This window comes from Struthio camelus, chromosome 7 (genome assembly GCF_040807025.1).
Source record: "Struthio camelus isolate bStrCam1 chromosome 7, bStrCam1.hap1, whole genome shotgun sequence".
In the NCBI taxonomy this organism is placed as follows: Eukaryota; Metazoa; Chordata; class Aves; order Struthioniformes; family Struthionidae; genus Struthio; species Struthio camelus.
Genome location: NC_090948.1, coordinates 17,337,868 through 17,359,184, shown reverse-complemented (window position 1 = coordinate 17,359,184; position 21,317 = coordinate 17,337,868). Strand labels below are relative to the sequence as shown.

Below are 21,317 nucleotides of genomic sequence, written 5' to 3'. Positions count from 1 at the left end.
GCGAGGTGAGGAGGGAGGGCGGTTGCCCTCTCCCCGCGGGAGCCGGCTCAGCGCCGTCGTCGGTGCAGCCGGGCGGGGCGGGGCGCGCCGGGCCGCCGGCTCCCTGCGGCGCCCCCTGGCGGTGCGCCGGGCGCGCTGGTGGCGTCACGGGCCTGTCCCGCGAGGTAGCCAATAGGGGCCCGCGCTGCGGCTAGGCGCCCGAGGATTGGCTACTGGGTGCGGCAGTGGGCGGCGGCCTGTGCGCGGCGGCGGCGGCGGGGCTCGGTGCGGCGGCGGCGGCGGCCATGACGGCGCACAGCTTCGCGCTCCCGCTCGTCCTCTTCTCCGCCTTCTGGGGCCTCGTGGGCGTCGCCGCGCCCTGGTTCGTGCCCAAGGGGCCCAACCGCGGGTGAGTGGGGTGCGGGGGACGGGGACACGGGAGGTGGCGGCGGCGCCCCGGGGCCGCCGCGCTGAGGCCGCTATCTCCGCAGGGTGATCATCACCATGCTGGTCACCACCGCCGTGTGCTGCTACCTCTTGTGAGTACCGCGGCCGGCCGCGCTCCGGGGCTCCGGCCGTGACACCCCCCTGCCCTGCGCCCGCTGGCTGCCGCCTGCCCGGCCGGGCTGAGCGGCTGCCTGGGCCCCGGCCTCCTTCCCTCCCTCCCTCCCTACCGGGGCACCGTGCCACCGGGTGCCGTCCTTCTGCGTGGGCCCCGCTGTCGGAGCCTCTCCTGCTACCCCTGTGGGGTCAGTCCCCGACACACGGCCCCTCCGGTTCCGTCGGGCCTGCCCTGCCGCCTGGGCTCACTCGCGGCTCGGGTCCCTTTGCAGCTGGCTCATTGCCATCCTGGCCCAGGCCAACCCCTTGTTTGGGCCGCAGCTGAAGAACGAGACCATCTGGTATGTGCGCTTCCTCTGGGAGTGAGCCTGTGCCCTGACGGAGATCCTCCTCCCCCGGCCACCGTGAGTAGGCAGAGGGCTGGCACAAGGCGGTTGCAGCGTTTCCCCCCCCCCTTCCTCGTCTGCGTGTGTCTGGCTGGGGAAGGAGGTGCTGCCTACTTCATGCCGGGTGGGAGTTGCTGTGGCTTCTGCATGTTGCGGTGAGCTGCACCCAGTATGAGGCAGGTGGCTTGCAAAAGCAAGCAGTACCCCCTGAGCCTGCTCCCCTCAAGGTGTGAGGGGACTTGTGCATGGGCACAGCTCGTTGCTAACTTCTTATTTCTTTGTCTCCCAGCTCTTCTTGCTGCTCCATCCTCTGCCCTCCTGTGTCAGGCAGCCCCCAGTGGTGCTGGGCCTCAGGCTGGACCCACTACCCCAGCACTCCCTCAGTACTGCAGTCTGGACACAGCGACAGCTGGGCCCCCAGCCGTGGCAGGCAGGACCCTGCCAGGACTGAGGGTCCGCTTTTATGAGCCAGGCCCTGGGCACACCTGTAGTACCTGGGAGAAAGCCTGTCAGCTGGTCGAGAGCTGCAGTCAGTAGTGTTGAAGACCAGCCTGAGACTTTTCCTGGAGAGAGACCTATACAAAGGGCCAGTACATCCTATCTATCTGCAGTGCTTGCCATGCTCCTCCTAGTGTTTTTGGCCCTGGGCTCCCCTTGTGTGAAATCCTGCTCCCCTCCCCAAGTTAGTTACAGTATCCTTCATCTCTTCTTTGGGCCCTGGCTCCCCCTGTGCATGAGAGGACAACAGCCTGAGGCATCCCATGTTCAGTCCCCTTTGTGAGCCTGGGCTTGCAGTGGAGTCGTCCTTGCTAAGACAGGTTCTGGCTATGGACGGGAGAAGGGAGGGCTGACCCTCTTGGGCATGAAGAAGGAGATGGTGCAGGTGTAGGGCAGAGGGTTCTGCTGCCAGGCAGCCAGATCAAGCTGGAGGTGAAGGGATGCTGCTGTCTTCTGCCTGAGCACTGAGGGTTAAGCAGAGTAGTATCTAGGTACTATTCTTCTTGCCTGTGTCAGTGTTCGGGGAAGAACATTGTATCTGTATCAAGTAGTATGACTAGGTCTTGTTCTTTATTTATCAGATAATTAATCTGTATTTATTTATTTGTCTGTTTGTTATATTTGTGTTGTGGAAATAAATCCTTTTCTAGTAAGTGATGCTGGAAGTTGTAGTCACTTGCTGCTCTGAGGCTGAGGAACAGTCTTAGTTTTATCTTGATGTATTCCCCCACCACCACTGTTGTTGCAGGATGAGAATAAGGCTGTCCCTTTGCAGGGATCCTCAGTGGAAGAAGAGGCAAGCACAGCCAGCAGTGCACAGCCTGTTTTGTCCTTGCTTCCACCTGTGCAGTATTGCTTTGGGAGTGAGGCCATAGCTAGACAACAGCATGGGTTAGAAGATGGGGGAATGTGCCTGGCCTCCCTGGTGGGGGGCAGTTGTGCAGGACTAAGTTCTACTGTTGAAAGCCAATGGCTGTGGGAGCTGGGGAAGCTTAGGAGCCTGTTTCCCATGCAATGCCTACAGTCCAGGCAGCCCCAGACTGGCCCCAGAAGGTAGAAAGCAGGAAGCTGCCCTCCTAGGGACTTAGGCTCTGCATGGACTGGCTTGACATCTTCTCTCAGGTGGAAGTGGGGTGCACATCAAGGACTGCTCTCTCTAAGGATCATGACAACAGTTTAGTTTGGATCAAAGCTTCCCTTACTGCTGCAAGCTCTGCTGCATGCTGGAAGTGCAGAGGGCAGCTAATAACAGAGCAGCTTAATCATTCCATGACGGGGTCAAGTCCCTAGCACCACAAAACAATGCTATGCAGGGGTGTGGAGGCCCAGCCATGTTGCCAACCATGACCTGTCACTGCCGGGTAGGCACTCACTGGAAAAGGAGACTAATCTAGCACTGGATGGCTCATAATTATTTTATTGCTACAGGAATAGGAACAGCTAAGTTCAAGTATAAACTAAAGAACTTCATTAGGTCATCAGAGCTGTAGCACCGGGGCAGAGGGATTGCTGTGCCTGTGCACAGAGGGAGGCAGCAGCCAGCTGCCACCACCCAGCGTTGCCCTGGGGCAGGAAGCTGGGCTGGAGTGCCCTGTAGGCAGGCCCAGCCTGCACTCACAGGGGGAAGAACCACTGGTCCTTCTTGCACTAGTGCCTGAATAGCCTGTGGGACACCACAGGGCAAACACATGCTTAGAAGGGAATGAGAAGAAATGCAACCACCTTTGGTGGTACCTCTGTTAGGAAACAGCCCCTGAGCCCTCAGAGTTGAGCCTGGGGCATCACCTAGGACTGTGAGAGGATGAAACAAGGAGAAGGGGAGGATACAGGCAATAGCTGAACATCTCTTCCCCTGGTGAGGAATGTTCTGAGAGGGGCCAGGCCTGATGGAACAGCTCCTTGGAGCTCTAAGCCACATATGGCCACTGGGCTCACGTAGTTCTTGCGGTAGCCTTGCTGGCTTCCTGTTTTTGAGCTCTTGTACTCCTAATGAGCTACAGGAAGGCCATATCTAGGTGATGAAGAACTATAGCACCGTGTCAGGCCACCTGGCAAAAGTGGCTGAGTCATGAGGTGGCCCAGTGCTTCAGGCCATGGCCCTGGGTTGGCTGCTTCAGCGATTCTGACTCCTGCTTATCTGAGGGAGCCAGCAAGGGCTGCAGCCTTGGGCCTGCTGGCAGCAAAGGACTTTGCTCTATGTGTTGTAGCAAGGAGAAGGCCAGAGGCCAGGGAATGCAATGATTAGGGCAGAGGAGCAGCAGAGAGGAAGGCTCCGGTGTCCGTAGCTGCCTTGGCCCACAGGCTCTGCCTCTGACACGGAGATAGAGTGCAGCACTGAGGCCATTTTCAAGAAAGAGTCCAAGCCCTCAGAGCCCAGGGCGCTGTCATCCAGTCCTGGTACTGGTTCTGCTGCAACTGGACAGGGGGTACTGCTGGTGTCACAGCCCATCTCCCTGGCCTGGTGGCAGCAACACCACCTCATCCAGCCAGAGCATGTCAAGCTGGGCAGACCGCAACTGCCGGCGGTGGATGCGGCGCAACCGCAGGAGGTAGAGGACTATGGCCAGCGCTACAACCAGGATGCAGGCAAAGAAGAGATAGTGGTTGTAGACAAAAGAGAGGCGCAGCCAGGAGGTATGTGCTTGCCGGACGCTCTCTGGCCGGAGATCCCTGCAGAGGGGAAGAGTCAAAACAAGGCCTGAGAACTGCTGGGGACTACCAGGGGTCCTACATTCCCTTTCCTCCTTCCTTGGGTGGCAGAGCCCTTGTCCCATATAGCAGCTCCTGCTCTGCTCCCCAGCCACCCTTTTCCTCACAAGCCAGACAACAGGATTCAGTACCTGAGCTAATGCTCTCTCCAGCTTTACCTGAGTGGCAGAAAACGTGTTTTGTAGAGGATGGCTCCCAGCGTCCACTGCACCTCCCGGTCGTACACCAGCTGGGCTGTGCGCAGACTAGGGTAGTCCAGGGGGAAGCGGAAGCCCTGGTGAAGGACTTGGTACATCCAGGCTGATTTGAAGCACTGGTACCTGCAGCAGACACAACACACAGCAGCATCAGCCAGATGCTACTGCAGGGCCCGAGCCCATGCGTCCTACCTGTGCCACAGCTCCCAGTTATCGTCACCCTGGCCAAAGCCCCCCTGACATCCAGGACAAGCCCCACAGCAGGTACTTCTACGGCACAGCCTCAGCAAAGCCCCTTACTTGACTCGGTGCTGGTCCGCGTGTGATGAGTAGAGGCCATTGTGGAAGCGCTGCGTCAGCACGGCCCAGCTCTGCCTGCAGTACTCCTGGGGGAAGGGGAAGCCAGTGCTCAGAGTAGAGAACGGGACAGGGAACGGTGGACTCACTGTCCTCCAAACTGGGGCAACACTCACCTGGGCAGCAGAGGTGAAAGTGGGGGCATCGTAGCGCCCCCCTAGGCGCAGCACATCCTCGGTGCAATAGAAAAACTCAGAGAAGCCATAAAACTCGCTGTTGCTGAAGTCGATGGGTGCTTTGTAGGCCCCCACCAGGGAGGCCTGGCTGCTGTTGGGCCCCATCAGAAGGGGGTGCAGCAGCTCTGTGCAGGTCTGCCAGTCCCCTTGTCCACGCACATGCAGGGTTTGAGCGCCCCTTGCCACCCTGTCCTCCAGTCCCACAGGCAGGCAGGGGTCCAGGAACGGTGTCTCAGGGCTCAGCCCTGTCTGCTGGCCATGCAGGCTGGAGAACAAGCCAGAAACAAAAGGCAACTGTGCATGGGGCCCTATACCACCCCCAGAAGACAGGCTTTGGTTCAGTGCTCTCCCACATCCCAGATACCCCCACCCCAGATAAGGGTGCATCCCAGTGTACCCTCATGGTCTCAGCAACCAGCCTGCCACCTCCTCCTGAAGCTGGACTCTCCAAATCTGTCATGCTGAACTGTGGCCACGTACTCTGCACACCTGATGGGTACAGTCTGTCCCACCCAGCCCACAGGGATTCAACCCTTCTGGACTGCCTGGAGGATCTGGAGGCAGGGTTTGCTCTCGGCACAGGGATACATGGTGACTAAGCCTGTTTCACCCTGGGGATAGCTTCATGCAGCGCTCTGGGAAGAGAACGAGAGATAAAGAGCCCAAGGCGGGGAAGCGATGGAAACATGTTCTGAGCGGGATCAGTGCTAGCAAAGGAGGGGAAGTCAGAGCAGAAAAAGCCCCCAAAGGAGACTCCTGCAGTTTGGTGAGAGGGGAGGAGGGCAGCAAGCTGCTATGCCAGTAACACCTGAGAAGGGCAGCACCTGTGCACCCTGTGCCAGGCTGTACATCTGCTACCGTCACATGGCTGCTGCCAACGTGGCTGCGGGGAACTGCTATCACCACAGGAGGCCCTCTGGGTAAATCCAGTTAGGAGGAAGCCAGTGCTCCAATTTGCAACCCAGTGGGGGCGTCCTCAAACAAGGTGGCCTTACTGGTTGTGCACATAGGTCTGGTTCAGCACAAGCTCCTCGTAGCGCTGCCGAGCAAAATTGCCCCCAAAGCCCAGGAAGGTGTTGACGTAGACACGGTACACGTGGCCAGTGTGCTGCACGTCACAGCCCAGGTTGAACTCTGCCAGCAGGCTCTTGGCAGCCTCTTCCTGGGGAAAGAGAGAGGTCTGTGATCAGCCACACCCTAGGGAAGGCAGGGCCTGCTCTTGGTGCCAGTCCCACACGGCTGATGAGATACATACCTGCTGTGGGGAGGAGAAGGCTCCAGAGCTGGGCACCTCGTAGGCGATCTGCAGGGAGGCACCCCCCATGTCCAGGATCCCGACCGTTCGTTTCCGCACCAGGGACTCGGCCTGGTCCCCTAGCGCCACGGTGACCACTGCATCCTCCTCTGCATCCCACAGCCACGTGTGAGCAGGGGAAGAGGCACAGGGCAGCATGTCCTCCCTTCTGCCGCTACCCTACTGCCCTGGTACAGCCAACCAGCCCTCTTCCACCACAACAATGCAGCACAGCAAAAAACACCCAAGGGCTGCTTGTACCACAGTGGGTCCAGGCTCTTGACACTGGCTGCCTACCAGCTTCACAGATTTCCCCAAAGCAGCTATGGCTGACAGCCATCACAGGAACCCTTCTACAAACCCTCTCTCTCTAGTTCTTCCCCTAAAATGCTGCCAATGACCCCTTACAGCATGCCAGGACTCACCCCCGCAACCCAGGCTAGTGCCCCTCCGTGCCACGGGTTCAGAAGGGTTTTGCATGCACTTCTGCAGTCAGGCATTGCCCGGACAAGGGGGCAGGCGCTGCCTGCTCTGGAGCCTGCTCTTTGCTCCAGCGCCCGGGTCAGCTCCACCACAGCCCTGCTCACAGAGTGCCTTGCCAACTACTGTGCAAACAGCCAGACTCACCATCCTCGTGCTCAAACCTCCCCAGGACAAAGTTGATGCCAATCCAAGCGTAGACACCTGCACAGGACGTAAAGGGGTACTCAGGCAATATCTTAAGTGGGGCTGGAGTACCCTCAGCACTCCATAGCTGCACTCCTGTGCTGGAGAAGCCTCTTCCTCTTGGACACTGGTATCGTTTAGCATGTGATAGGATGAGGGAACAGAGCCCTGCCTCATCCTGTGCATCTCTGCACTCTGCCCCAGTCTTGGTGACAGACCTCAATGAAAAGGAGGACAGGGACCGCAGCCATTTACCACACAGCCCCTTACCAACAGTGCTCTGCAGAGCAAGGCTGAGGCGTGGTGCCTCAAATAAAAGTACAAAACTGCTCCCACCCCAGAGCCCATACTGCATCTGACTCGGGGCCTGGCAATGGCTGGCAGTTGCAGGTGCTCCTGCTGCATAGGAGCACAGAGCAGCAGAGCAGTGCTCTGTGGCAGGGGCAGCTCTTACCTTCCTGTTTCCCTGAAATCACTTCTGCATGTGATTTGGAGAAGAGGAAATCAAACTCCAGAGGCACATTTGTCACCAAGTCCTCCAGAATTGCAGCCTGCTGCCTGCAAGGGTACAGAAGAGAGACAGACACCAAGCAGTCTTCACCAGAGTCGCTCCTTTGCAGGGGCACAAGAGACGACAGGAATCCTGCTGCATACACCTTGTACCCAGCCCCACGAACCCCCTCACTGCATCCAGCGTGTTTTCGGAGACTGGAGGTTAGTAGTATTTCATCTATTTGTTTGAGACTTCAGTTCAAAATGTCTCTTCCCATCAGGAAGGCTGCCACCGTCAGCACAATATCCTCCCAGCCAAAAGTCCCTCCCAGCAGGCTCAAACCCTCCTGCACCCCTTCGCCTCTCACCCCCAGCTGCATGCCCTCTCCTTTCGCAAGCACCCCACCACCTCACAGAGTCCTTCATCATCTCTCGTTAGGCTCAGGATGAGCCGGGTCCCCTTCCCCTTGTGGCTGGGGGATCCCAGCAGATCCTCGGCTCCTCGGCATTGGCGAGGAGCCCCGCCAAGGGCTGACGAACTCACCGCTCGGGCAGCAGCCTCATGCCTGCCGTGCACAGGATGTACAGCGGAGTTTCCTTGTGCTTCTTGGCTGGCACATGGGCCGCAGCAAACTGAAGCAGGGGGCGCATGTAGGGGGTAGCTCGCTCGGGGGTGGCTGCCACCACAGAGATGCCTGTACGGGAAAGAGAGACGTCACGCAACCAAGCCCTGTCGAGCAGCAGCAGCCCGCCAGCGTCGGCACGGGGCAGACCGCTGCCGTTCAGCCCCGGTTTTTATAGGGCCCTAAACACCCGCGCGCCAGGCACGGACGAACCGCAACGTCCGGGCCGGGAGAGGGCTAGCACAGACCTGGCTTAATCTTCTTGACCACGGGACGGCTACTCTCGTCCCTCATCTGCTTGATGTCCAGCAGGTCATGAGGGTTGCCGTTGTGCGGGGGCCAGAAGTAGACGAAGACGCGGGACCCGCTGCTGCCGCAGTCAACGACGATCCCGTAACTCAGCGCCGCGTCGCCCGTGTCGGTGGCCTTCAGCTCCTCCACGCGCGCCAGGTACCTGGCGAGGAGGCGGCTCAGCGCCGGGGCCCCGCTCCGCGGCCAGGAGCCCGCCGGCGGCGGCGGGTTACCGGGGCCCCGGGGATCCCCCCGCTCCGCCTCCCCCGCTCACCTCTCGTACTGCCGGTCGGCGCGGGGCGGCGCGGCCCAGCGGCGGGGGACGGCGGCCGCCAGCAGCAGCAGCAGCCCCACGGCCAGGGCCAGCCCCAGCGCCGCCGGGCGCGGCCGCGGCCACGGCCACGGGCAGCCCCAGGGCACCGCGAGGCGCCACGACGCCGGGCACAGGCAGGCGAAGTCGATCCTGCGGGCAGAGGCGACAGTTCAGAGCGCGCACCGGAGCGGAGCGGAGCGGAGCCCCCGTCCCGTCCCGTCCCGTCCCGTCCCGGCTCACCTGGCCATGTGCGCCCGCCCGCGGCCGCCCGCACATCGCCCCGTGCCGCCCGCGCACGCGCCGCGCGAGGTCACCGCCGCGACCGGGGCCCGCTCCCCGCCGCGTCCGCACCGGCGGCCACGTCACCAGGGGCCCCGGGAGCCGCCAATGGGGGCGCCGGCAGCGGAGCCGGGGGCGGGGCGGACCCCGGAGGGCCGCGCTCCGCCCCTCCCACGCCGTCCAATCAGCACCCCCCTCACTCAACCGAGGCCCCGCCCACGGAGCCCCGGCCGCCAATCAGAGCTCTCCCGCTCCGGCCGCGGAGGCTGCGCTCTGCTTCGCCCTGGCTTGCCGCCGGCCTCCCACATCCGCTTTTAGCCGCGAGACGTCACTGGGACTCTGGCCAATTGTCGGAGCCGCTCTCTGATTTCTAGGTCACTTCAGCCTATCACAGCGCTGCCACAGGACACAGCCCGCCCCCCAGGCGCCGTCGGAGCCAATCCGAGCCCCCCCAAATAAAAAACACGCGCCGAGACTTAGAGTGGCAGGCGAGGAAGCCAATGGCTGCTCAAGCACGGCAATCCTGGCCCTGTTCGGAGAAAAACCAGTTACGAGACCTCTGAGCGGACCAAAGGTCAAAGGCTCGTTGCCCAATCGGAGGCGCGGCTGGGCGGGGCGAAAAGTTCAGCCGCCCAATGGGCTCCGCGAAACGACGGGGCGGAAAGGACCGCGGGCCAATAGGCGCGGGGCCTGAGTGTGGCGGAGGGAGCGGTTGGCCAGTGGGGGCCGCCGACGCGGGGCCGCGTGGGCCAATGAGAGCTGCGCGCGGGGACGGCCGGCGCCGGGGCGAGCCAGTGGGAGCACGACGGGGGCGGTGCCAGGGCGGCGCGGGCCAATGGGAGCGGCGGGGCGGGGCGGCGCGGGCGCCCGGGGCCGGAGGAGGCGGCGGCGGCGGCGCGGGCGCGGAGCCGGGGCGGCGGCGGCGGCGCCGCCATGGAGCTGGGGGCGGGCGCGGGGGCGGGCGCGAGCCCCGGCGCGCGGGGCGGCGCGGAGTCGGGCCGCGTCCTGCTGCTGCTGATGGGCGGCGGCGGCAGCGGCGGCGGCGCGGGCCGGGCGCGGCGGGGCGGCGCGGAGGCGGAGGCGGGGCCCGGCCCGGGGGGGCCCGAGGCGGCGCGGGGCCCCGAGCCGCGCTCCCCGCCCGCCCCCGACTACGAGGCGCTGCCGCAGGGCGCCGCCGTCTCCACGCACATGCTGGCGGGCGCCGTGGCGGGCGTCATGGAGCACTGCGTGATGTACCCCGTGGACTGCGTCAAGGTGCGGGCGGCGGCGGCGGCGGCCGGGCCTGCCGGGCCCCGCGGCGGGGGCGCCCGGGGCAGGCCCGCGGGGGGCGGCCCGGCAGCTCCGGGCCCCGCCGGGGTGGGGCGGGGCGCACCGGGGCCCCTGCCGGGGTCGGGACTAGGCCGCCCCGGGGGGGGGCGGGTCCCCTCGGGGGAGGGCGGGTCTCCTCCCCCCCCACCGCACCCCGGGGGTCCCCCCGAGGCCCTCGCGGGGCAGCGGCGGGGACCGACCGAGCGGCCCCGTTTCGGTTTCAGACGCGGATGCAGAGCCTGCGGCCAGAGCCCGCCGCCCGCTACCGCAACGTGCTGGAGGCCCTGTGGCGCATCGTGCAGACCGAGGGCGTCTGGAGGCCCATGCGGGGCATGAACATCACCGCCACCGGCGCCGGCCCGGCCCACGCCCTGTATTTTGCCTGCTATGAAAAGTTAAAAAAGACACTGAGCGATGTTATCCATGCGGGGGGCAATAGCCATGTGGCCAATGGTACTGGTCCTTCCGCGCCGCTCCCCTGCACCCCCGGGAGGGCCCCTGGGTGCCGCCGAGGGGCACTCGGCGGTCACCGCCGACTCTTCTCCCGGGCTCTGCCGGGCACCCGGTGCCCTGCGGCCGCTCTCCGTGCACCCGAGTGCAGGGCGGGCAGCTGCCCGGTGCCCCGGCTGGCTCGGCCAGCCTGCGGGACGGGGGCTGGACGCCTCGGGGGGGCCGGGGAGGGGAGATCCAGAGCCCTGCGTGCTGTAGGGAGGTCCCATCCAGCCCAGCAAGCACCTCTGGCGGCGATGGGCGGCAAGGCGGAGGCGTTGGCGCGGACGGGGTAAGCGCTCAGTGCATTGGCCTTAGGGCATTAACGCTGCTGCTCCGGGCCAGTCGGGTTGAGATGCCACAGATGTCCTAAAGCCCTGTCCTCTCTCCAGCCGCTAGCTCGCTGCGCAGTGCTGCGGTGCCACGCCACCCCTCCCTGCCGGCCTGGCGCCGGGCAGGGTGAAGTGCTGGTCGTGCCTCCACCGAGTCCTGCGCCTGGCTGAGCTGCTCCCAGGTATCTGGCTTGAAGCAGGTTAGTGGCCAGCCCCTGGCTCAGAAGGATGCCTGTGGATGGGAGCTGCCTACAGATGAGCTGGGCCTGACTGCAGCCACGTGGGTTGGTGGTATGGAGCTTGGGCCAAGAGTCCATGTGGTTTTGGAGGCCTTATTGCTGTGGTGCTTGTGACTCTTGTGGCAATGAGCTGCTGTGTTGGGAAAGAGCGGGATGAGGGGAGAGTAGGGCATGTCCTGCCTTTGACAGGTGTGCAGTGAAGTCCTGTCTGGTTTCTCCTCCTTGTTGTGGGGCATGGGGTGCAGTGACACTTACTGTCCTGTAGGATGCCTGTGAGTCGGTGGCATTCTCCTGTCCAGCAAGGGCTGGGACTGACTGAGTCCCAGGTGGCCTGCAGGACCTGATAGACTGTTGTATTCCTCTCCCTCTCTTTGCTGAACTCTTTTTGGGTGGGGATTACTGAGAACTAGCCCTCCTCTTGGACAGGAGATGGAGGCTGCCTTTGCATCTCGCTCTCTTCCAGGAGACTCCTCCTTTGCTTTGGCGGGAGACTCGGGGTTGTGGTGGAGCCCCGGGGTCTCTCGCCTCCTCCTCGCCTCACATGTGGCAGTTCTTGTTTTGCAGGTGCAGCCGGGTGTGTAGCAACATTGCTCCACGATGCAGCGATGAACCCTGCAGAAGGTAACGATGATCCTGTCCTCCCTGGAGGGTCTAGGAGTGGGAGCTGCCCGGGCTGCTCTGGTCCTGTCTGTGGCGCCAGAGGGTACTTTCCTCGCTGCTCGCCCGACCGCAAGGATCCTTCAGGGGCTAGTGGCTGTAGCTCAGTTTAGGGAGCCCAGTGGCTGCCAGTTATGGAGCGGGGTAGGCAGAAGCGATTCATTCTGGGAAGTGCAGCAAACCCCAGCCTAGGAGGAGCAGGGAGGGAGCCAGCCTTTCACCCAGCATTTGTGCTGGTGACAGTTTCCTGGGGCAGCAGAGAAAGCAAGAGAGAGACGCAATCCTGACCGTTGAGGAAGTCATTCCGGGGGAATGGCAGGGAAACTGGACATTTCTGTGGTGAGATCTCTTCTGGAAGATGTGATGTGATGTGAGCTTCTGTGTTCAGGGAGAAAAAGAAATGATGAGATGCAAAAGACTTGTTAGAGAAGTCAGGAGAAGGGAAATCTCATCTTAAGAAGTGTCTGGAAGAGACTGGTTTTGTTAAGCCTGGTATGAAAAAGGCAGAAACAGATTATAATTACAGCCTATGAATATGGTGGGAGGAAGGGGGAATACTGAGTAAAGATCAGTCACAAATGCTTTTTTCCCCCCTCAACATTAGAAGGCTTATGACAGCAGGAGAATAAAGAGCTGTAGTAGCCATTGATAGCAGTTCTTGGGGCAAACATCACACACTGTCATAACCTGAGCAGTGCCTAGGGCCTTTTAACCCTACCTAAGTTATTTCAGCGCAGGCTCAACTGATTTGGACTCAGCAAGTGCCTTGTTCATGCACGGTTGTCACTCTTGAAGCTCTGAGAAGGAGCTAGGCAAACGCCCTTCCTCTGTTCAGGAGGACCATAGGCAGGCTTTGGACCTTTTCTGCAGGCAGCAAGGCCTCCTGACTGCCCACAGCATGACTCTGATCCTAAGGAGCAAGCAGCTGCTTTGGCTGAACTGTTGTCATTCCTTCCCTGGAGCGCCTCTTCTTATCACAACTGTAGTATTTGTTGTAATCGCATTGAGTTTAGCTCCTTATGGTCACTCCGCAGGATGGAGGGAGGCAGGACAGCAGTAGGCTGCCTTCTCGGCTCCTCTGGTTTGCTGTTGGATGCTTCTGGTGGATAAGCTGGGCGTCTGGTTTTGCCCCAGTGCCTGTGTTTCAGCAGCGGCTGGTAACATTTCCTTGCAGGTTGGCTGTGCGGTGTGTGCCAGTCATTCTGGGCTGAGAGAGATGTCTAAGGAGTGGCAGGTTAATGCAGATCTGGAGATCTATCTGGAAAATACCAGAATAAATATAGGAGGGGTTCTTTTGGCTGCATAGTAGATCTGCAGTAGTGGATAGGGGGAAATTGGTCACTTGGGAGTGGGGGAGGTGCGCGAATGGGATCTTCAGTATAGATTTCTCCGTGTGAGGATGTTTCCTAGAACAGGCTGTAGCAGCCGCAGGGTTTGCAGGTGATGGTTATGTTGTGTGCGACGGTGATGCCTTGTATAGATCTAAATTGCTACAGTCCTGCCTGGGGGTGTACGGGACATTGCTGGTCAGAGTTGTCAGTTGTTAGCTCTTAAGCCAGTGTGACTAAAATCCAGAGCGTTCACAGGAAGCCTGGCTTCACACTTACCCTTTCTCTCTCCTTTTCCCCTCTGTGCCTGGGTCCTGGCTACTGCTACTGGCTGCTCGCTGCTGCTGTCTGTCCCAAGTGGTCAAACAGAGGATGCAGATGTACAACTCACCTTACCAGCGTGTGACGGACTGTGTACGGACTGTGTGGCGCAATGAAGGGGCTGGAGCTTTCTACCGCAGCTACACCACCCAGCTCACCATGAACATCCCCTTCCAAGCCATTCACTTCATGACCTACGAGTTCTTGCAGGAGCAGCTCAACCCCCACAGACAGTACAACCCAAGCTCCCACATGGTCTCCGGGGCCTGCGCGGGGGCTGTAGCTGCTGCTGCCACCACGCCTTTGGACGTTTGCAAAACACTGCTCAACACCCAGGAGTCCCTGGCTTTGAGCTCCAACATCAGCGGACACATCACAGGCATGGCCAATGCCTTCAGGACGGTGTACCAAGTAGGCGGTGTGACTGCCTACTTCAGAGGGGTCCAGGCTAGAGTCATTTATCAGATGCCCTCCACAGCAATCGCCTGGTCTGTGTACGAGTTCTTCAAATACATCCTCACCAAGCGCCAGGGGGAGCGTCGAGCTGGGAAGTGAGCCAGAGCTGAACCGTATACCAGACCTGCTTCACCTCCCCTCCTGGTTTGTCTTCTAACCCTCTCCCTTTTGGTTTGGTTTGTGCTGAAGAGAGGGGGCAGCAAAGTCCTTCTGGGTTTAGCAACACCATTTCTTGCCTGTGGCTGCTGCAGCTCTGCTCAGGCTGCACGGTTTGCCCTCTCATCTCATCTCATCTCATCTCAGAGATGTCCTGCTGGGAGCTACAGCCCAGGTTGCCTCCCCTTGCACTTCAGTGGAGCTGTGCTCCTGTCCTTCCCTTAATGAAAACTTCCTCTAATGCAAAGCTCGCCGATTCTTGGAGGGGAAGGTGAATGTCCTGCGCTGCCACTGGCAGGGTAAAGCTGAGCTCGCAGTCACCGTAGAAGGGGCAGCAGCACTGTCTAGGATGCTGAGGGCTGTTGTCTGGCTTTTGGCTGAAGCAAAGTGTAAGCCTTGCCGTTGTCTTGTAGCACGCACACATGATGCTGACTGCCCTGGTGGTGGTGGTGGGTGGGGAAGGATGGCACTTGAGGAGGAGAGTCTGTAGGTTTGTTATTGCTCTTGACACCTCCAATAAAAACAGTTCTGCTCTATTGTCATGTCCCCTTTTTACTCTTGGATAGCCCAGCTTCAGTGCTAGTGTGGGACCTTTCTGTCTGTGCCCAGTGCTGAGCTCTTTTGTACAGCTTCTTGTTAAAGTGGCATGTTTGAAACTACTCACTGGAGACTTTGGAGCAGGAGGGAGACAGACTTGGCGATGTGCTCAGTGGAGGCTCATATATGAAGGATGGGAAATGTCTTCTGCAGCCCTCCTCAGGAATTTGAGGGAGGAAAGTGTTAGGTGGTGGAGGAAAGACAGTGAGAAAGGCAGTGCTCTTTGTTTACTCTTCCATTGGGCCAGCCCTCTGCCAAGAGTTGCATCATATAACAAAGTAGGCACTACTCTAGCCCTGAGATGTACTGACTGGTAGCATGAAGCTGGATACAGCTGATCAGAGCAGCTTAGTCTCTAGCAGGGGTGATGCTGAGAGTCCTGTGCTATGTGGGGTCTGCCATCACAGGCACTGGCTGCCCAGCCTGCCTTCCTCCTCTCCCAAGGAGGAGGGCACCATCGGCCGTGCAGTGCAGCTAGGAATCGTCTTGCCTTTCCCCGGTCCAGATCTGCCTCCCTTCCCAGGCCTTTCTCATGCTGCGTGCCAGCTCTGCAACAGGAGGTCCCTACACAGCCCGGCCAGCTTGGGAACAGACCAGTGACCCTGGCAAGGCAGCGGCTGGGCTGACCTTGGTTGCTGACTGCAGGGTTTCGTTGGGGGGGAGATTAAACTGCAGAGAGAGGTTCAAATGACCCCGAATCCTATGCCTGTTAGGCCATCCTGTTCTCCGCCCCGAGGGAGCTGGGATGGTGAGGGCCTGGCCAGGGTTAAGGGGAAAGGGGGGCTGCTGAGTGGGAAAATAGCAGCGGTGGAGAAGGCAGTGGCTGGGAGATGGGCCTCCGAGGGGAAACAGGATGTAGGAGCTGAGCCATGGTGAAAGGGAAGCAGGGTCTGGAGGGCGACAGGGAAAAGGGGAGCTGGACTGGGGAGTGGGTGGTGGGAGGAGAGGGCCGGCCTAGCCTGGCCTGGCTGCACTGGAGGTGTCCAGCCAGTGCCCTGAAATGAGCAGGGCTTTCGGGTGCCAAGCAGGGCTTGCCTTTCTGGCCCTGGGGAAGGCTGAGCCTCTGTCCCTCTTAGTGACCGGGAAGAATCATCACATGGGAAAATAACCTCCCCCACTGCAAGCCCCCTGCGTGGTCCTCTGTGCCCTGGGGTTCAAACCTGCGGCTGGTAGAGAGGGGACTGCTGGGACCTGCCCCGGCTGCTTGGAGTGGGGTGCTGCCACCGGGGAGGGCATGTGAGGGGAGGCAGGAGAGGGGCATAGGAAAGTGCAGCCAGGGCATTTTGGGGACACTTGACGCTCAGGTTCATGCTGGAGCTGTGGTAAACAAACTCCTGCCACCTTCACTGCTGTGGTCTGGGAAGGCCTCGGCATTTTTGCTTATGTGGTGAACGCAAAGCAAGGGCTCGTGGCGTGTCACCTGCCTCAGGCGTGGGTTGCCACCCTACCGGAGCAGTGGGGAAGGCTCTCGTGGCTCCCAGGCCAGGCAGTCCTACCTTATCACTCTGACTGTGGGTCCACAAGATGCCTCCAGGCTGCTCTGAGCAGTGCCGAGGCATGAGGTCCTGGGTCGTGTGCGCTGAGGAGTTGTGCTGGGTTAGGCTGGAGGGCCATCAAGGGGCTTTGTGCACTTCGCTCATGTGGGAGATCTGGGGCTCAGCAAGGCTTTTGCCTCCTGGTTTTGAATAACTAGACTAGTTTGTGCCTTGATGAGCACAACTATTTAAAACTCTTTCAAAACAGCTGCTCAGATTGCTAATGTTTTTTCTGATCTAACACTAATTAATACATTTTTTTGGTTTTATTTGCTGTGTTAATAGTGCCTACTTTTGGAGTCCTACTAAGCTCCAGACCTCCAAGCCAACATTAGCAGGTTGTGCGCTGAGCACCAAAGTACTGTTTTAGTTGTTCTGAACTTCCTGGACCTGAACCTCTGCTTCTGTTGAGTCAGGTGCCAGCATGGGATGCCTGGCTCAAGCTGGATGCTCCACAGCGGGAGACGCAGGCAACCCTGTTGGGGAGGCTGCAAACAGGGCAGGACATGGCAGCCGTCCAGGCTGGAGCCACACAGCTTGCGCTGGATGGATGCTGCACTGTGGCGGGGCCTGCACCTCGAACCCAGGCAGAGCCCGATGGTTGCGTGGGTCCCATAGTGCTTGGAGGAGGGACATCTATCCCACAGTGCCATGCCCAAAATAACTCCCTGGAGGAAATGTGTTCACAGCTGTGGTATGCGGTGTCTGTTCACATCTGTGTCAGCTTGAGGCTGGTCCAGCGGATTCTCCGACCTGTTCTGTCCTGCACGGAGGAGGGCTGCACCCGGCCAGGCCCTGCTCCGCCTGCTGGGGCCAGGGCAAAGAGGGGTTTCCTGCTGCTGGAAAGGTGCAGGGCTGGCACCAGGGCAAGGAGCGGGAGGCCCAGCTCGGTGAGGGCAGCCAGCATGGGAAGCTCTGCTGTGAGTGATGCGTTGCTAGTGGCCACCACTGGGTTTTGCTCCACCAGGGGCACGGTGAATGCCGGAACCGCTGAGATGCATCGGAGAGAAGTGGCCGGTCAGCAATGACCGGAGCGTGCTGCTCTCAGGAGGAGCCAGCTCCCCTCCAGGTGCTGGCACAGGCTGGCTGGTGGGCTGAGCGCGTGGCTCCAGGCGAGGAGCAGGGGAAGTGGGTGTCAGCAACTTGCACAAACACACCGGTTCCTCTAAAAGCAAAGTTGTGGCTCTGGTTGCCCAGCGGCTGCCACAGGCAACGTTCGGAGAGCTGAGATGCCCTCGGCACCTCAGATCTGCACGCTCGACGCACCTACACCAAGCACCGTCCTACTTCTAGCTCTACGCTTCTTTTAAGGATCTCTCTTGCTTCTGGTTTCTAATGCAGATTGAACTCAGGTGGGAATTTGAGGGTGCCGGCAGCTGCTCAGCAGGTCTGGCTGTCCCCGGGGCATGGGGAGGCCACAGCCGCAGCTCCAAGGCCGGGGGCTGCCTCACCACGGCTGCGTGCCTGCCCTCTCCTCCCTGGCATGGGCTGCAGGCTCCTGTTCCCTGCTTTTTGTGCTCAACCAGGAGGATTAGAAACTCCTTAAAGAAACAAAAGCCACCGGAAGCCAGGAACCTCCAGTTTTCCTACCATTTCAGGAGCTGGAGCTTTAAGAAATAGCCCAAGTATTGGAAGATTTGGCAGCTGTGCTGCTCCTCCACCCAAGAGGGAGAAATCCGAGAAGCAGAAATGTCTGGGAGAGACCAACAGAGGATTAGCGGGCAGTGCATTAGACTGGAGTTTGCCAGGAGCGAGGCAGCAGAAGACCAGCACAACTGAGCTCTGCAAGGATGGGCCTCCCTGCGCAGAGGCGGAAATCTGTTCCCAGTGAGCAGAGCTGCAGCGTCGCCTCTGGACCTCACCACGGATCAGGGCAATTACAGGCACCTTGGAGGGAAAGGCATAAACACGAGCAGGGTCTGGGGAGAGATTCACACGATTAAATCCATCAGCCTCTGGGAGAAGCTCTATAAATGTCAACAGACGAAAGCATGATTGAAGGTGACTCCAGGATGAGGAGAGAGATGTTTCCAGGAATAACTGCCCGGAGAAGTGCTGGGGGAGGGAGCGAGACTCACAGGAACTGGGATATTATAAGTCTGCCCAGCACAGCTTGTCCTCTAAGGAGTTGTCCCGAACAGTCCTCTCGCAGGGACTCGGCCTTTCGGGTTTCCTGGGGCTTTGCCAGCTTACTGAGCAGTGGTTAGAGCACTGCCCGGCACAGGCAGCGGCAGCCCTGGGGACCCACATGGTGACAGCTCCATGTGCTAGGGCCCGTGCGCTGCAGGGGACGCGAGCGCTGCTGGGGCAAGGAACATCCCCGTGCCCTGCCAGGGAGTTTTCAGATCCACCGTGGCTTGGACCAAGCCGTGAAAGACTGAAAAAACCCCCTGTACCACTGCCATCTCCATCTTCTGAGCTGAGTCTCTGCCACGGATCAGCAGCCGGCTCCAGGACTGCGTGCGGACTCCCACGGGTGGGAATGGCAGCACCTGCCGCTGGCACTGCCTGCTGGGGCTTATGGAGCCAGGGGCTTTCCTGCCCTGCTGAGACTACTTCAACCCGAAGCTCTGTGCGGGTGCAGCTAGCATGGGAAACCTTGAATTCAGCGGCCAAGGTGCTCAGAAGCTGGTTCACGCTGCTCTGCTGGCGCCCAAGACTCAGGTCACCGTCACAGCCATGCTGGCAGGGCACCGTTTCTGTTTCATGCTCCTTCTTGCTCTGGAAGGAGCTCTGTTTCTGGTGCCATGACAGTGCCCAGGGCTCGGGGGCACATTTGCAGTACCTGCTAGTTCCCCCTCAATGACACAGTTGTACCAATGTCGATCTGGGTTATTCTCTCTCTCCCAGACCGTGCGGCAAAGGCTGCCCCTGCCCTCTTGCTCCGAGCCAGCTCTGCTTTTAGGGGAGGTTCAGGAGGAGAGCTCCTGCAACAGCAGAGCCTGCTGGCACCTCCCCACATCTGGATCAGCTCAGCCAGAAGCCGCTGATGCTTGGCTGCTCTTGCATCTCTCCCGCTTCCTCCCGAACCCGAGCAGCCAGTGCAGCCCCCGCGACGATGGGGCTGCCGAGGCCAGCGGGCTGTGAGCTGCACCACAGTCCTGGGCGCCTGCTGCAGGCAAAAGGCAGCTCAAAGACATACGAGGGCTGATCTTGGGGCGCTTACATAAAAAATACTTCCAACAGCTGCTTTCAGATTTGTGTTTAGTTGTGTTGACTTGGACTTCATTAGGTCCTCTGGCGTTTCCCCTGGTCCTGGTGTGACTCTGTATGTCCAGGTCCCTCTTAGCTGGATAAAAAGGCCCACCTTTGCCACCTCCTTTAGTGCGAGGCTGGTTCCTACTGAGTCAGTACCTATCTAGTTTTCAGGATCTTCCCCAGCACAGCTGGTACCACAAACTGTCAGAGGGACGCTTTGTTCCTCTCCTTTTCCACTGATTGCTGTGGTGCTGGGAGCCCTGGGTCCACGCGCCTGCAAGCGAGCTACCAGCCCTGGACCCTGCACCTCCAAAACCCAGGGTGTCGTTTGGCTTCCCGCAAATGCACAGCACCTGCCTGCAGCCAAGGGATTTGCCTTCCCCGGGGGCCTTCAGGCTCAGGCCGGGGCTGGCTTCTCCCGGCTGCCTTGCCCACCTTTCCAGGCCCGGATCCGGCCGGTGCCGCCAAGTTTGTGCTCCATACGTCTCCTGCTTGCCGAGCGAATGCTGGCAGCAAGGAACATGGACTGGGGCCCCAGGGCCCCTTCCCTCCACCTCTGGGCACAGGAGACCCAGCACGGGCTTCCCACGTTGCTTCTCCAGCTGTGCCGGGGTTGAGGGGTGTCCTCTTGTGAGCACCTCTGGCACCTTTGGCAGGACGAGATATCCAGAGGGGAAGGGAGCTGTCAGCTGGTTCTGCTGCAAATGCTGCCTTTCCGCGGGTCGATAAAGCCTCCGTGAAGCCACCCTACTCCAGGCCCGTCCTGTGGTATCCTAGGTATTTGGCTGTGCTTTGTGTGAGATCCCTCCTACAGCCTCTTCTGAAGAAAAAGGCTATTTTTGGCTTCCAGCAAGGAAGCCACCCTCAGCCCATCAGAGTTTTGGAGACAACCCATTTTCTTCTCAGCTCTCTGCAGCATCCCCGGCCATATCCAGAGGGGCCAGGGATTTGCTGCCTTTCCTTCTCATGTCCAACTGTCCTCTTAGGCCCTGTCCTACCGCTGGTGCCAGGGGGCAGGCCGGGGAAGATCCCATTTTGGGGCAGCCCCCCGCACCGTGCAAAGGCTGCCGCTGCACCCGAGGCGATGGATGGGGCAGTGGCAGCTCCCCCCGCCCGGCGCAGGCCCAGGCTATTTCGGGCAGCCCGAGTTTGCAGCGCCAGGAGTGAGACAGCTCCAGCAAGGTCCCGGCCGCCCTCCTCAGGTATCGCGAGAGGCTGCAACGCGCCTGGTTAAGGGCAGAGCTGGGGGCCCGCTTGCCGCTTCCCTCTGGAGAGGAGCCGGGCGAGGGACTCGTCCCCTCCGGTGCAGCAGCCAGGGACGCTGCTCCAGCCCGGTGGCCGCCCCATGAAGAAGGGTGGCCGGAGCCCGCGGGCAGCGCGGAGGTGCGCTCCCAGCCTTCCTCCAGCACCCGCCCGCTCCAGCTCTGGGATTGCTCAGGGCTCTGCCAGACCCCAATAAACTTATACAAGTTCTCATGACCCCACAGCCCTTACAGCAGCGGTAAACTCGTGAGCCTGGGCTGCCTGGACACAGACCAGACACCGCTGCTGGTGGGCTCTGGGAAAGCGTCTTCCGAGCCTTGTCGCTGCTTGGGGTAAAGCAGCCGAGAGACAACCCCTGGCTGTGCTGGTAGCAGCCTCCCCGAGCCCCGCCGTGCCTTGCACCCCTGGAGGGAGGCAGGGAAGCCCGGGTGATGGTAAAGCAGAGTCTGAAACCTGCTTTTTTTGCCCTAAGGAGTCACCAGAGAAAACAACTCCCCTTGATGGACTGGCAGTGTCCTTAGCACATCTGGACTGCGTGGATTTGATGGGGCGATATTAATAATACTTGTACTTATGTGCAGGGTTATGTGTCAGATTCGCACAGCAAGGAGGCTGCA

At 60.3% G+C, this 21,317-nt stretch overlaps 3 protein-coding genes across 3 annotated transcripts; 2 read left to right on the top strand and 1 right to left on the bottom strand.

Annotated features, from left to right (window-relative positions):
- Window positions 1-200: 200 nt before the first annotated feature.
- On the top strand, window positions 201-2,081 carry ATP6V0E2 (ATPase H+ transporting V0 subunit e2). The gene is made up of 4 exons (XM_068949956.1): window positions 201-388; window positions 471-518; window positions 813-944; window positions 1,216-2,081. Exons 1-3 carry the CDS (start codon window positions 285-287, stop codon window positions 904-906), a joined length of 246 nt encoding a protein of 81 aa, XP_068806057.1. The 5' UTR covers window positions 201-284; the 3' UTR covers window positions 907-944; window positions 1,216-2,081.
- ENTPD7 (ectonucleoside triphosphate diphosphohydrolase 7) lies at window positions 2,078-8,790 on the bottom strand. Its single transcript, XM_068951164.1, has 12 exons — window positions 8,783-8,790; window positions 8,504-8,692; window positions 8,187-8,392; window positions 7,860-8,010; window positions 7,278-7,381; window positions 6,785-6,841; window positions 6,119-6,267; window positions 5,859-6,025; window positions 4,804-5,128; window positions 4,631-4,716; window positions 4,292-4,453; window positions 2,078-4,094 (listed from the first exon to the last, which is right to left on the bottom strand). The coding sequence occupies exons 1-12, from the start codon at window positions 8,788-8,790 to the stop codon at window positions 3,863-3,865; spliced, it is 1,836 nt and encodes a 611-aa protein (XP_068807265.1). The 3' UTR covers window positions 2,078-3,862.
- Window positions 8,791-9,739: 949 nt separating this feature from the next.
- SLC25A28 (solute carrier family 25 member 28) lies at window positions 9,740-14,643 on the top strand. The gene is made up of 4 exons (XM_068949948.1): window positions 9,740-10,075; window positions 10,354-10,582; window positions 11,754-11,810; window positions 13,533-14,643. The coding sequence occupies exons 1-4, from the start codon at window positions 9,755-9,757 to the stop codon at window positions 14,048-14,050; spliced, it is 1,125 nt and encodes a 374-aa protein (XP_068806049.1). The 5' UTR covers window positions 9,740-9,754; the 3' UTR covers window positions 14,051-14,643.
- Window positions 14,644-21,317: the final 6,674 nt, after the last annotated feature.

Excerpts from the sequence above, each read along its gene's own strand:
- ATP6V0E2 (XM_068949956.1), top strand. The coding sequence starts at position 285 with ATGACGGCGCACAGCTTCGCGCTCCCGCTCGTCCTCTTCTCCGCCTTC. Across the intron at positions 389-470 it reads CCCAAGGGGCCCAACCGCGG|GGTGATCATCACCATGCTGG; the intron begins GTGAGTGGGGTG and ends CTATCTCCGCAG. Across the intron at positions 519-812 it reads GCCGTGTGCTGCTACCTCTT|CTGGCTCATTGCCATCCTGG; the intron begins GTGAGTACCGCG and ends GTCCCTTTGCAG.
- ENTPD7 (XM_068951164.1), bottom strand. Across the intron at positions 8,393-8,503 it reads GCCGACCGGCAGTACGAGAG|GTACCTGGCGCGCGTGGAGG; the intron begins GTGAGCGGGGGA and ends CCTCCTCGCCAG. Across the intron at positions 8,011-8,186 it reads GGTCAAGAAGATTAAGCCAG|GCATCTCTGTGGTGGCAGCC; the intron begins GTCTGTGCTAGC and ends TTTCCCGTACAG.
- SLC25A28 (XM_068949948.1), top strand. The coding sequence starts at position 9,755 with ATGGAGCTGGGGGCGGGCGCGGGGGCGGGCGCGAGCCCCGGCGCGCGG. Across the intron at positions 10,076-10,353 it reads ACCCCGTGGACTGCGTCAAG|ACGCGGATGCAGAGCCTGCG; the intron begins GTGCGGGCGGCG and ends TTTCGGTTTCAG. Across the intron at positions 11,811-13,532 it reads AGCGATGAACCCTGCAGAAG|TGGTCAAACAGAGGATGCAG; the intron begins GTAACGATGATC and ends GTCTGTCCCAAG.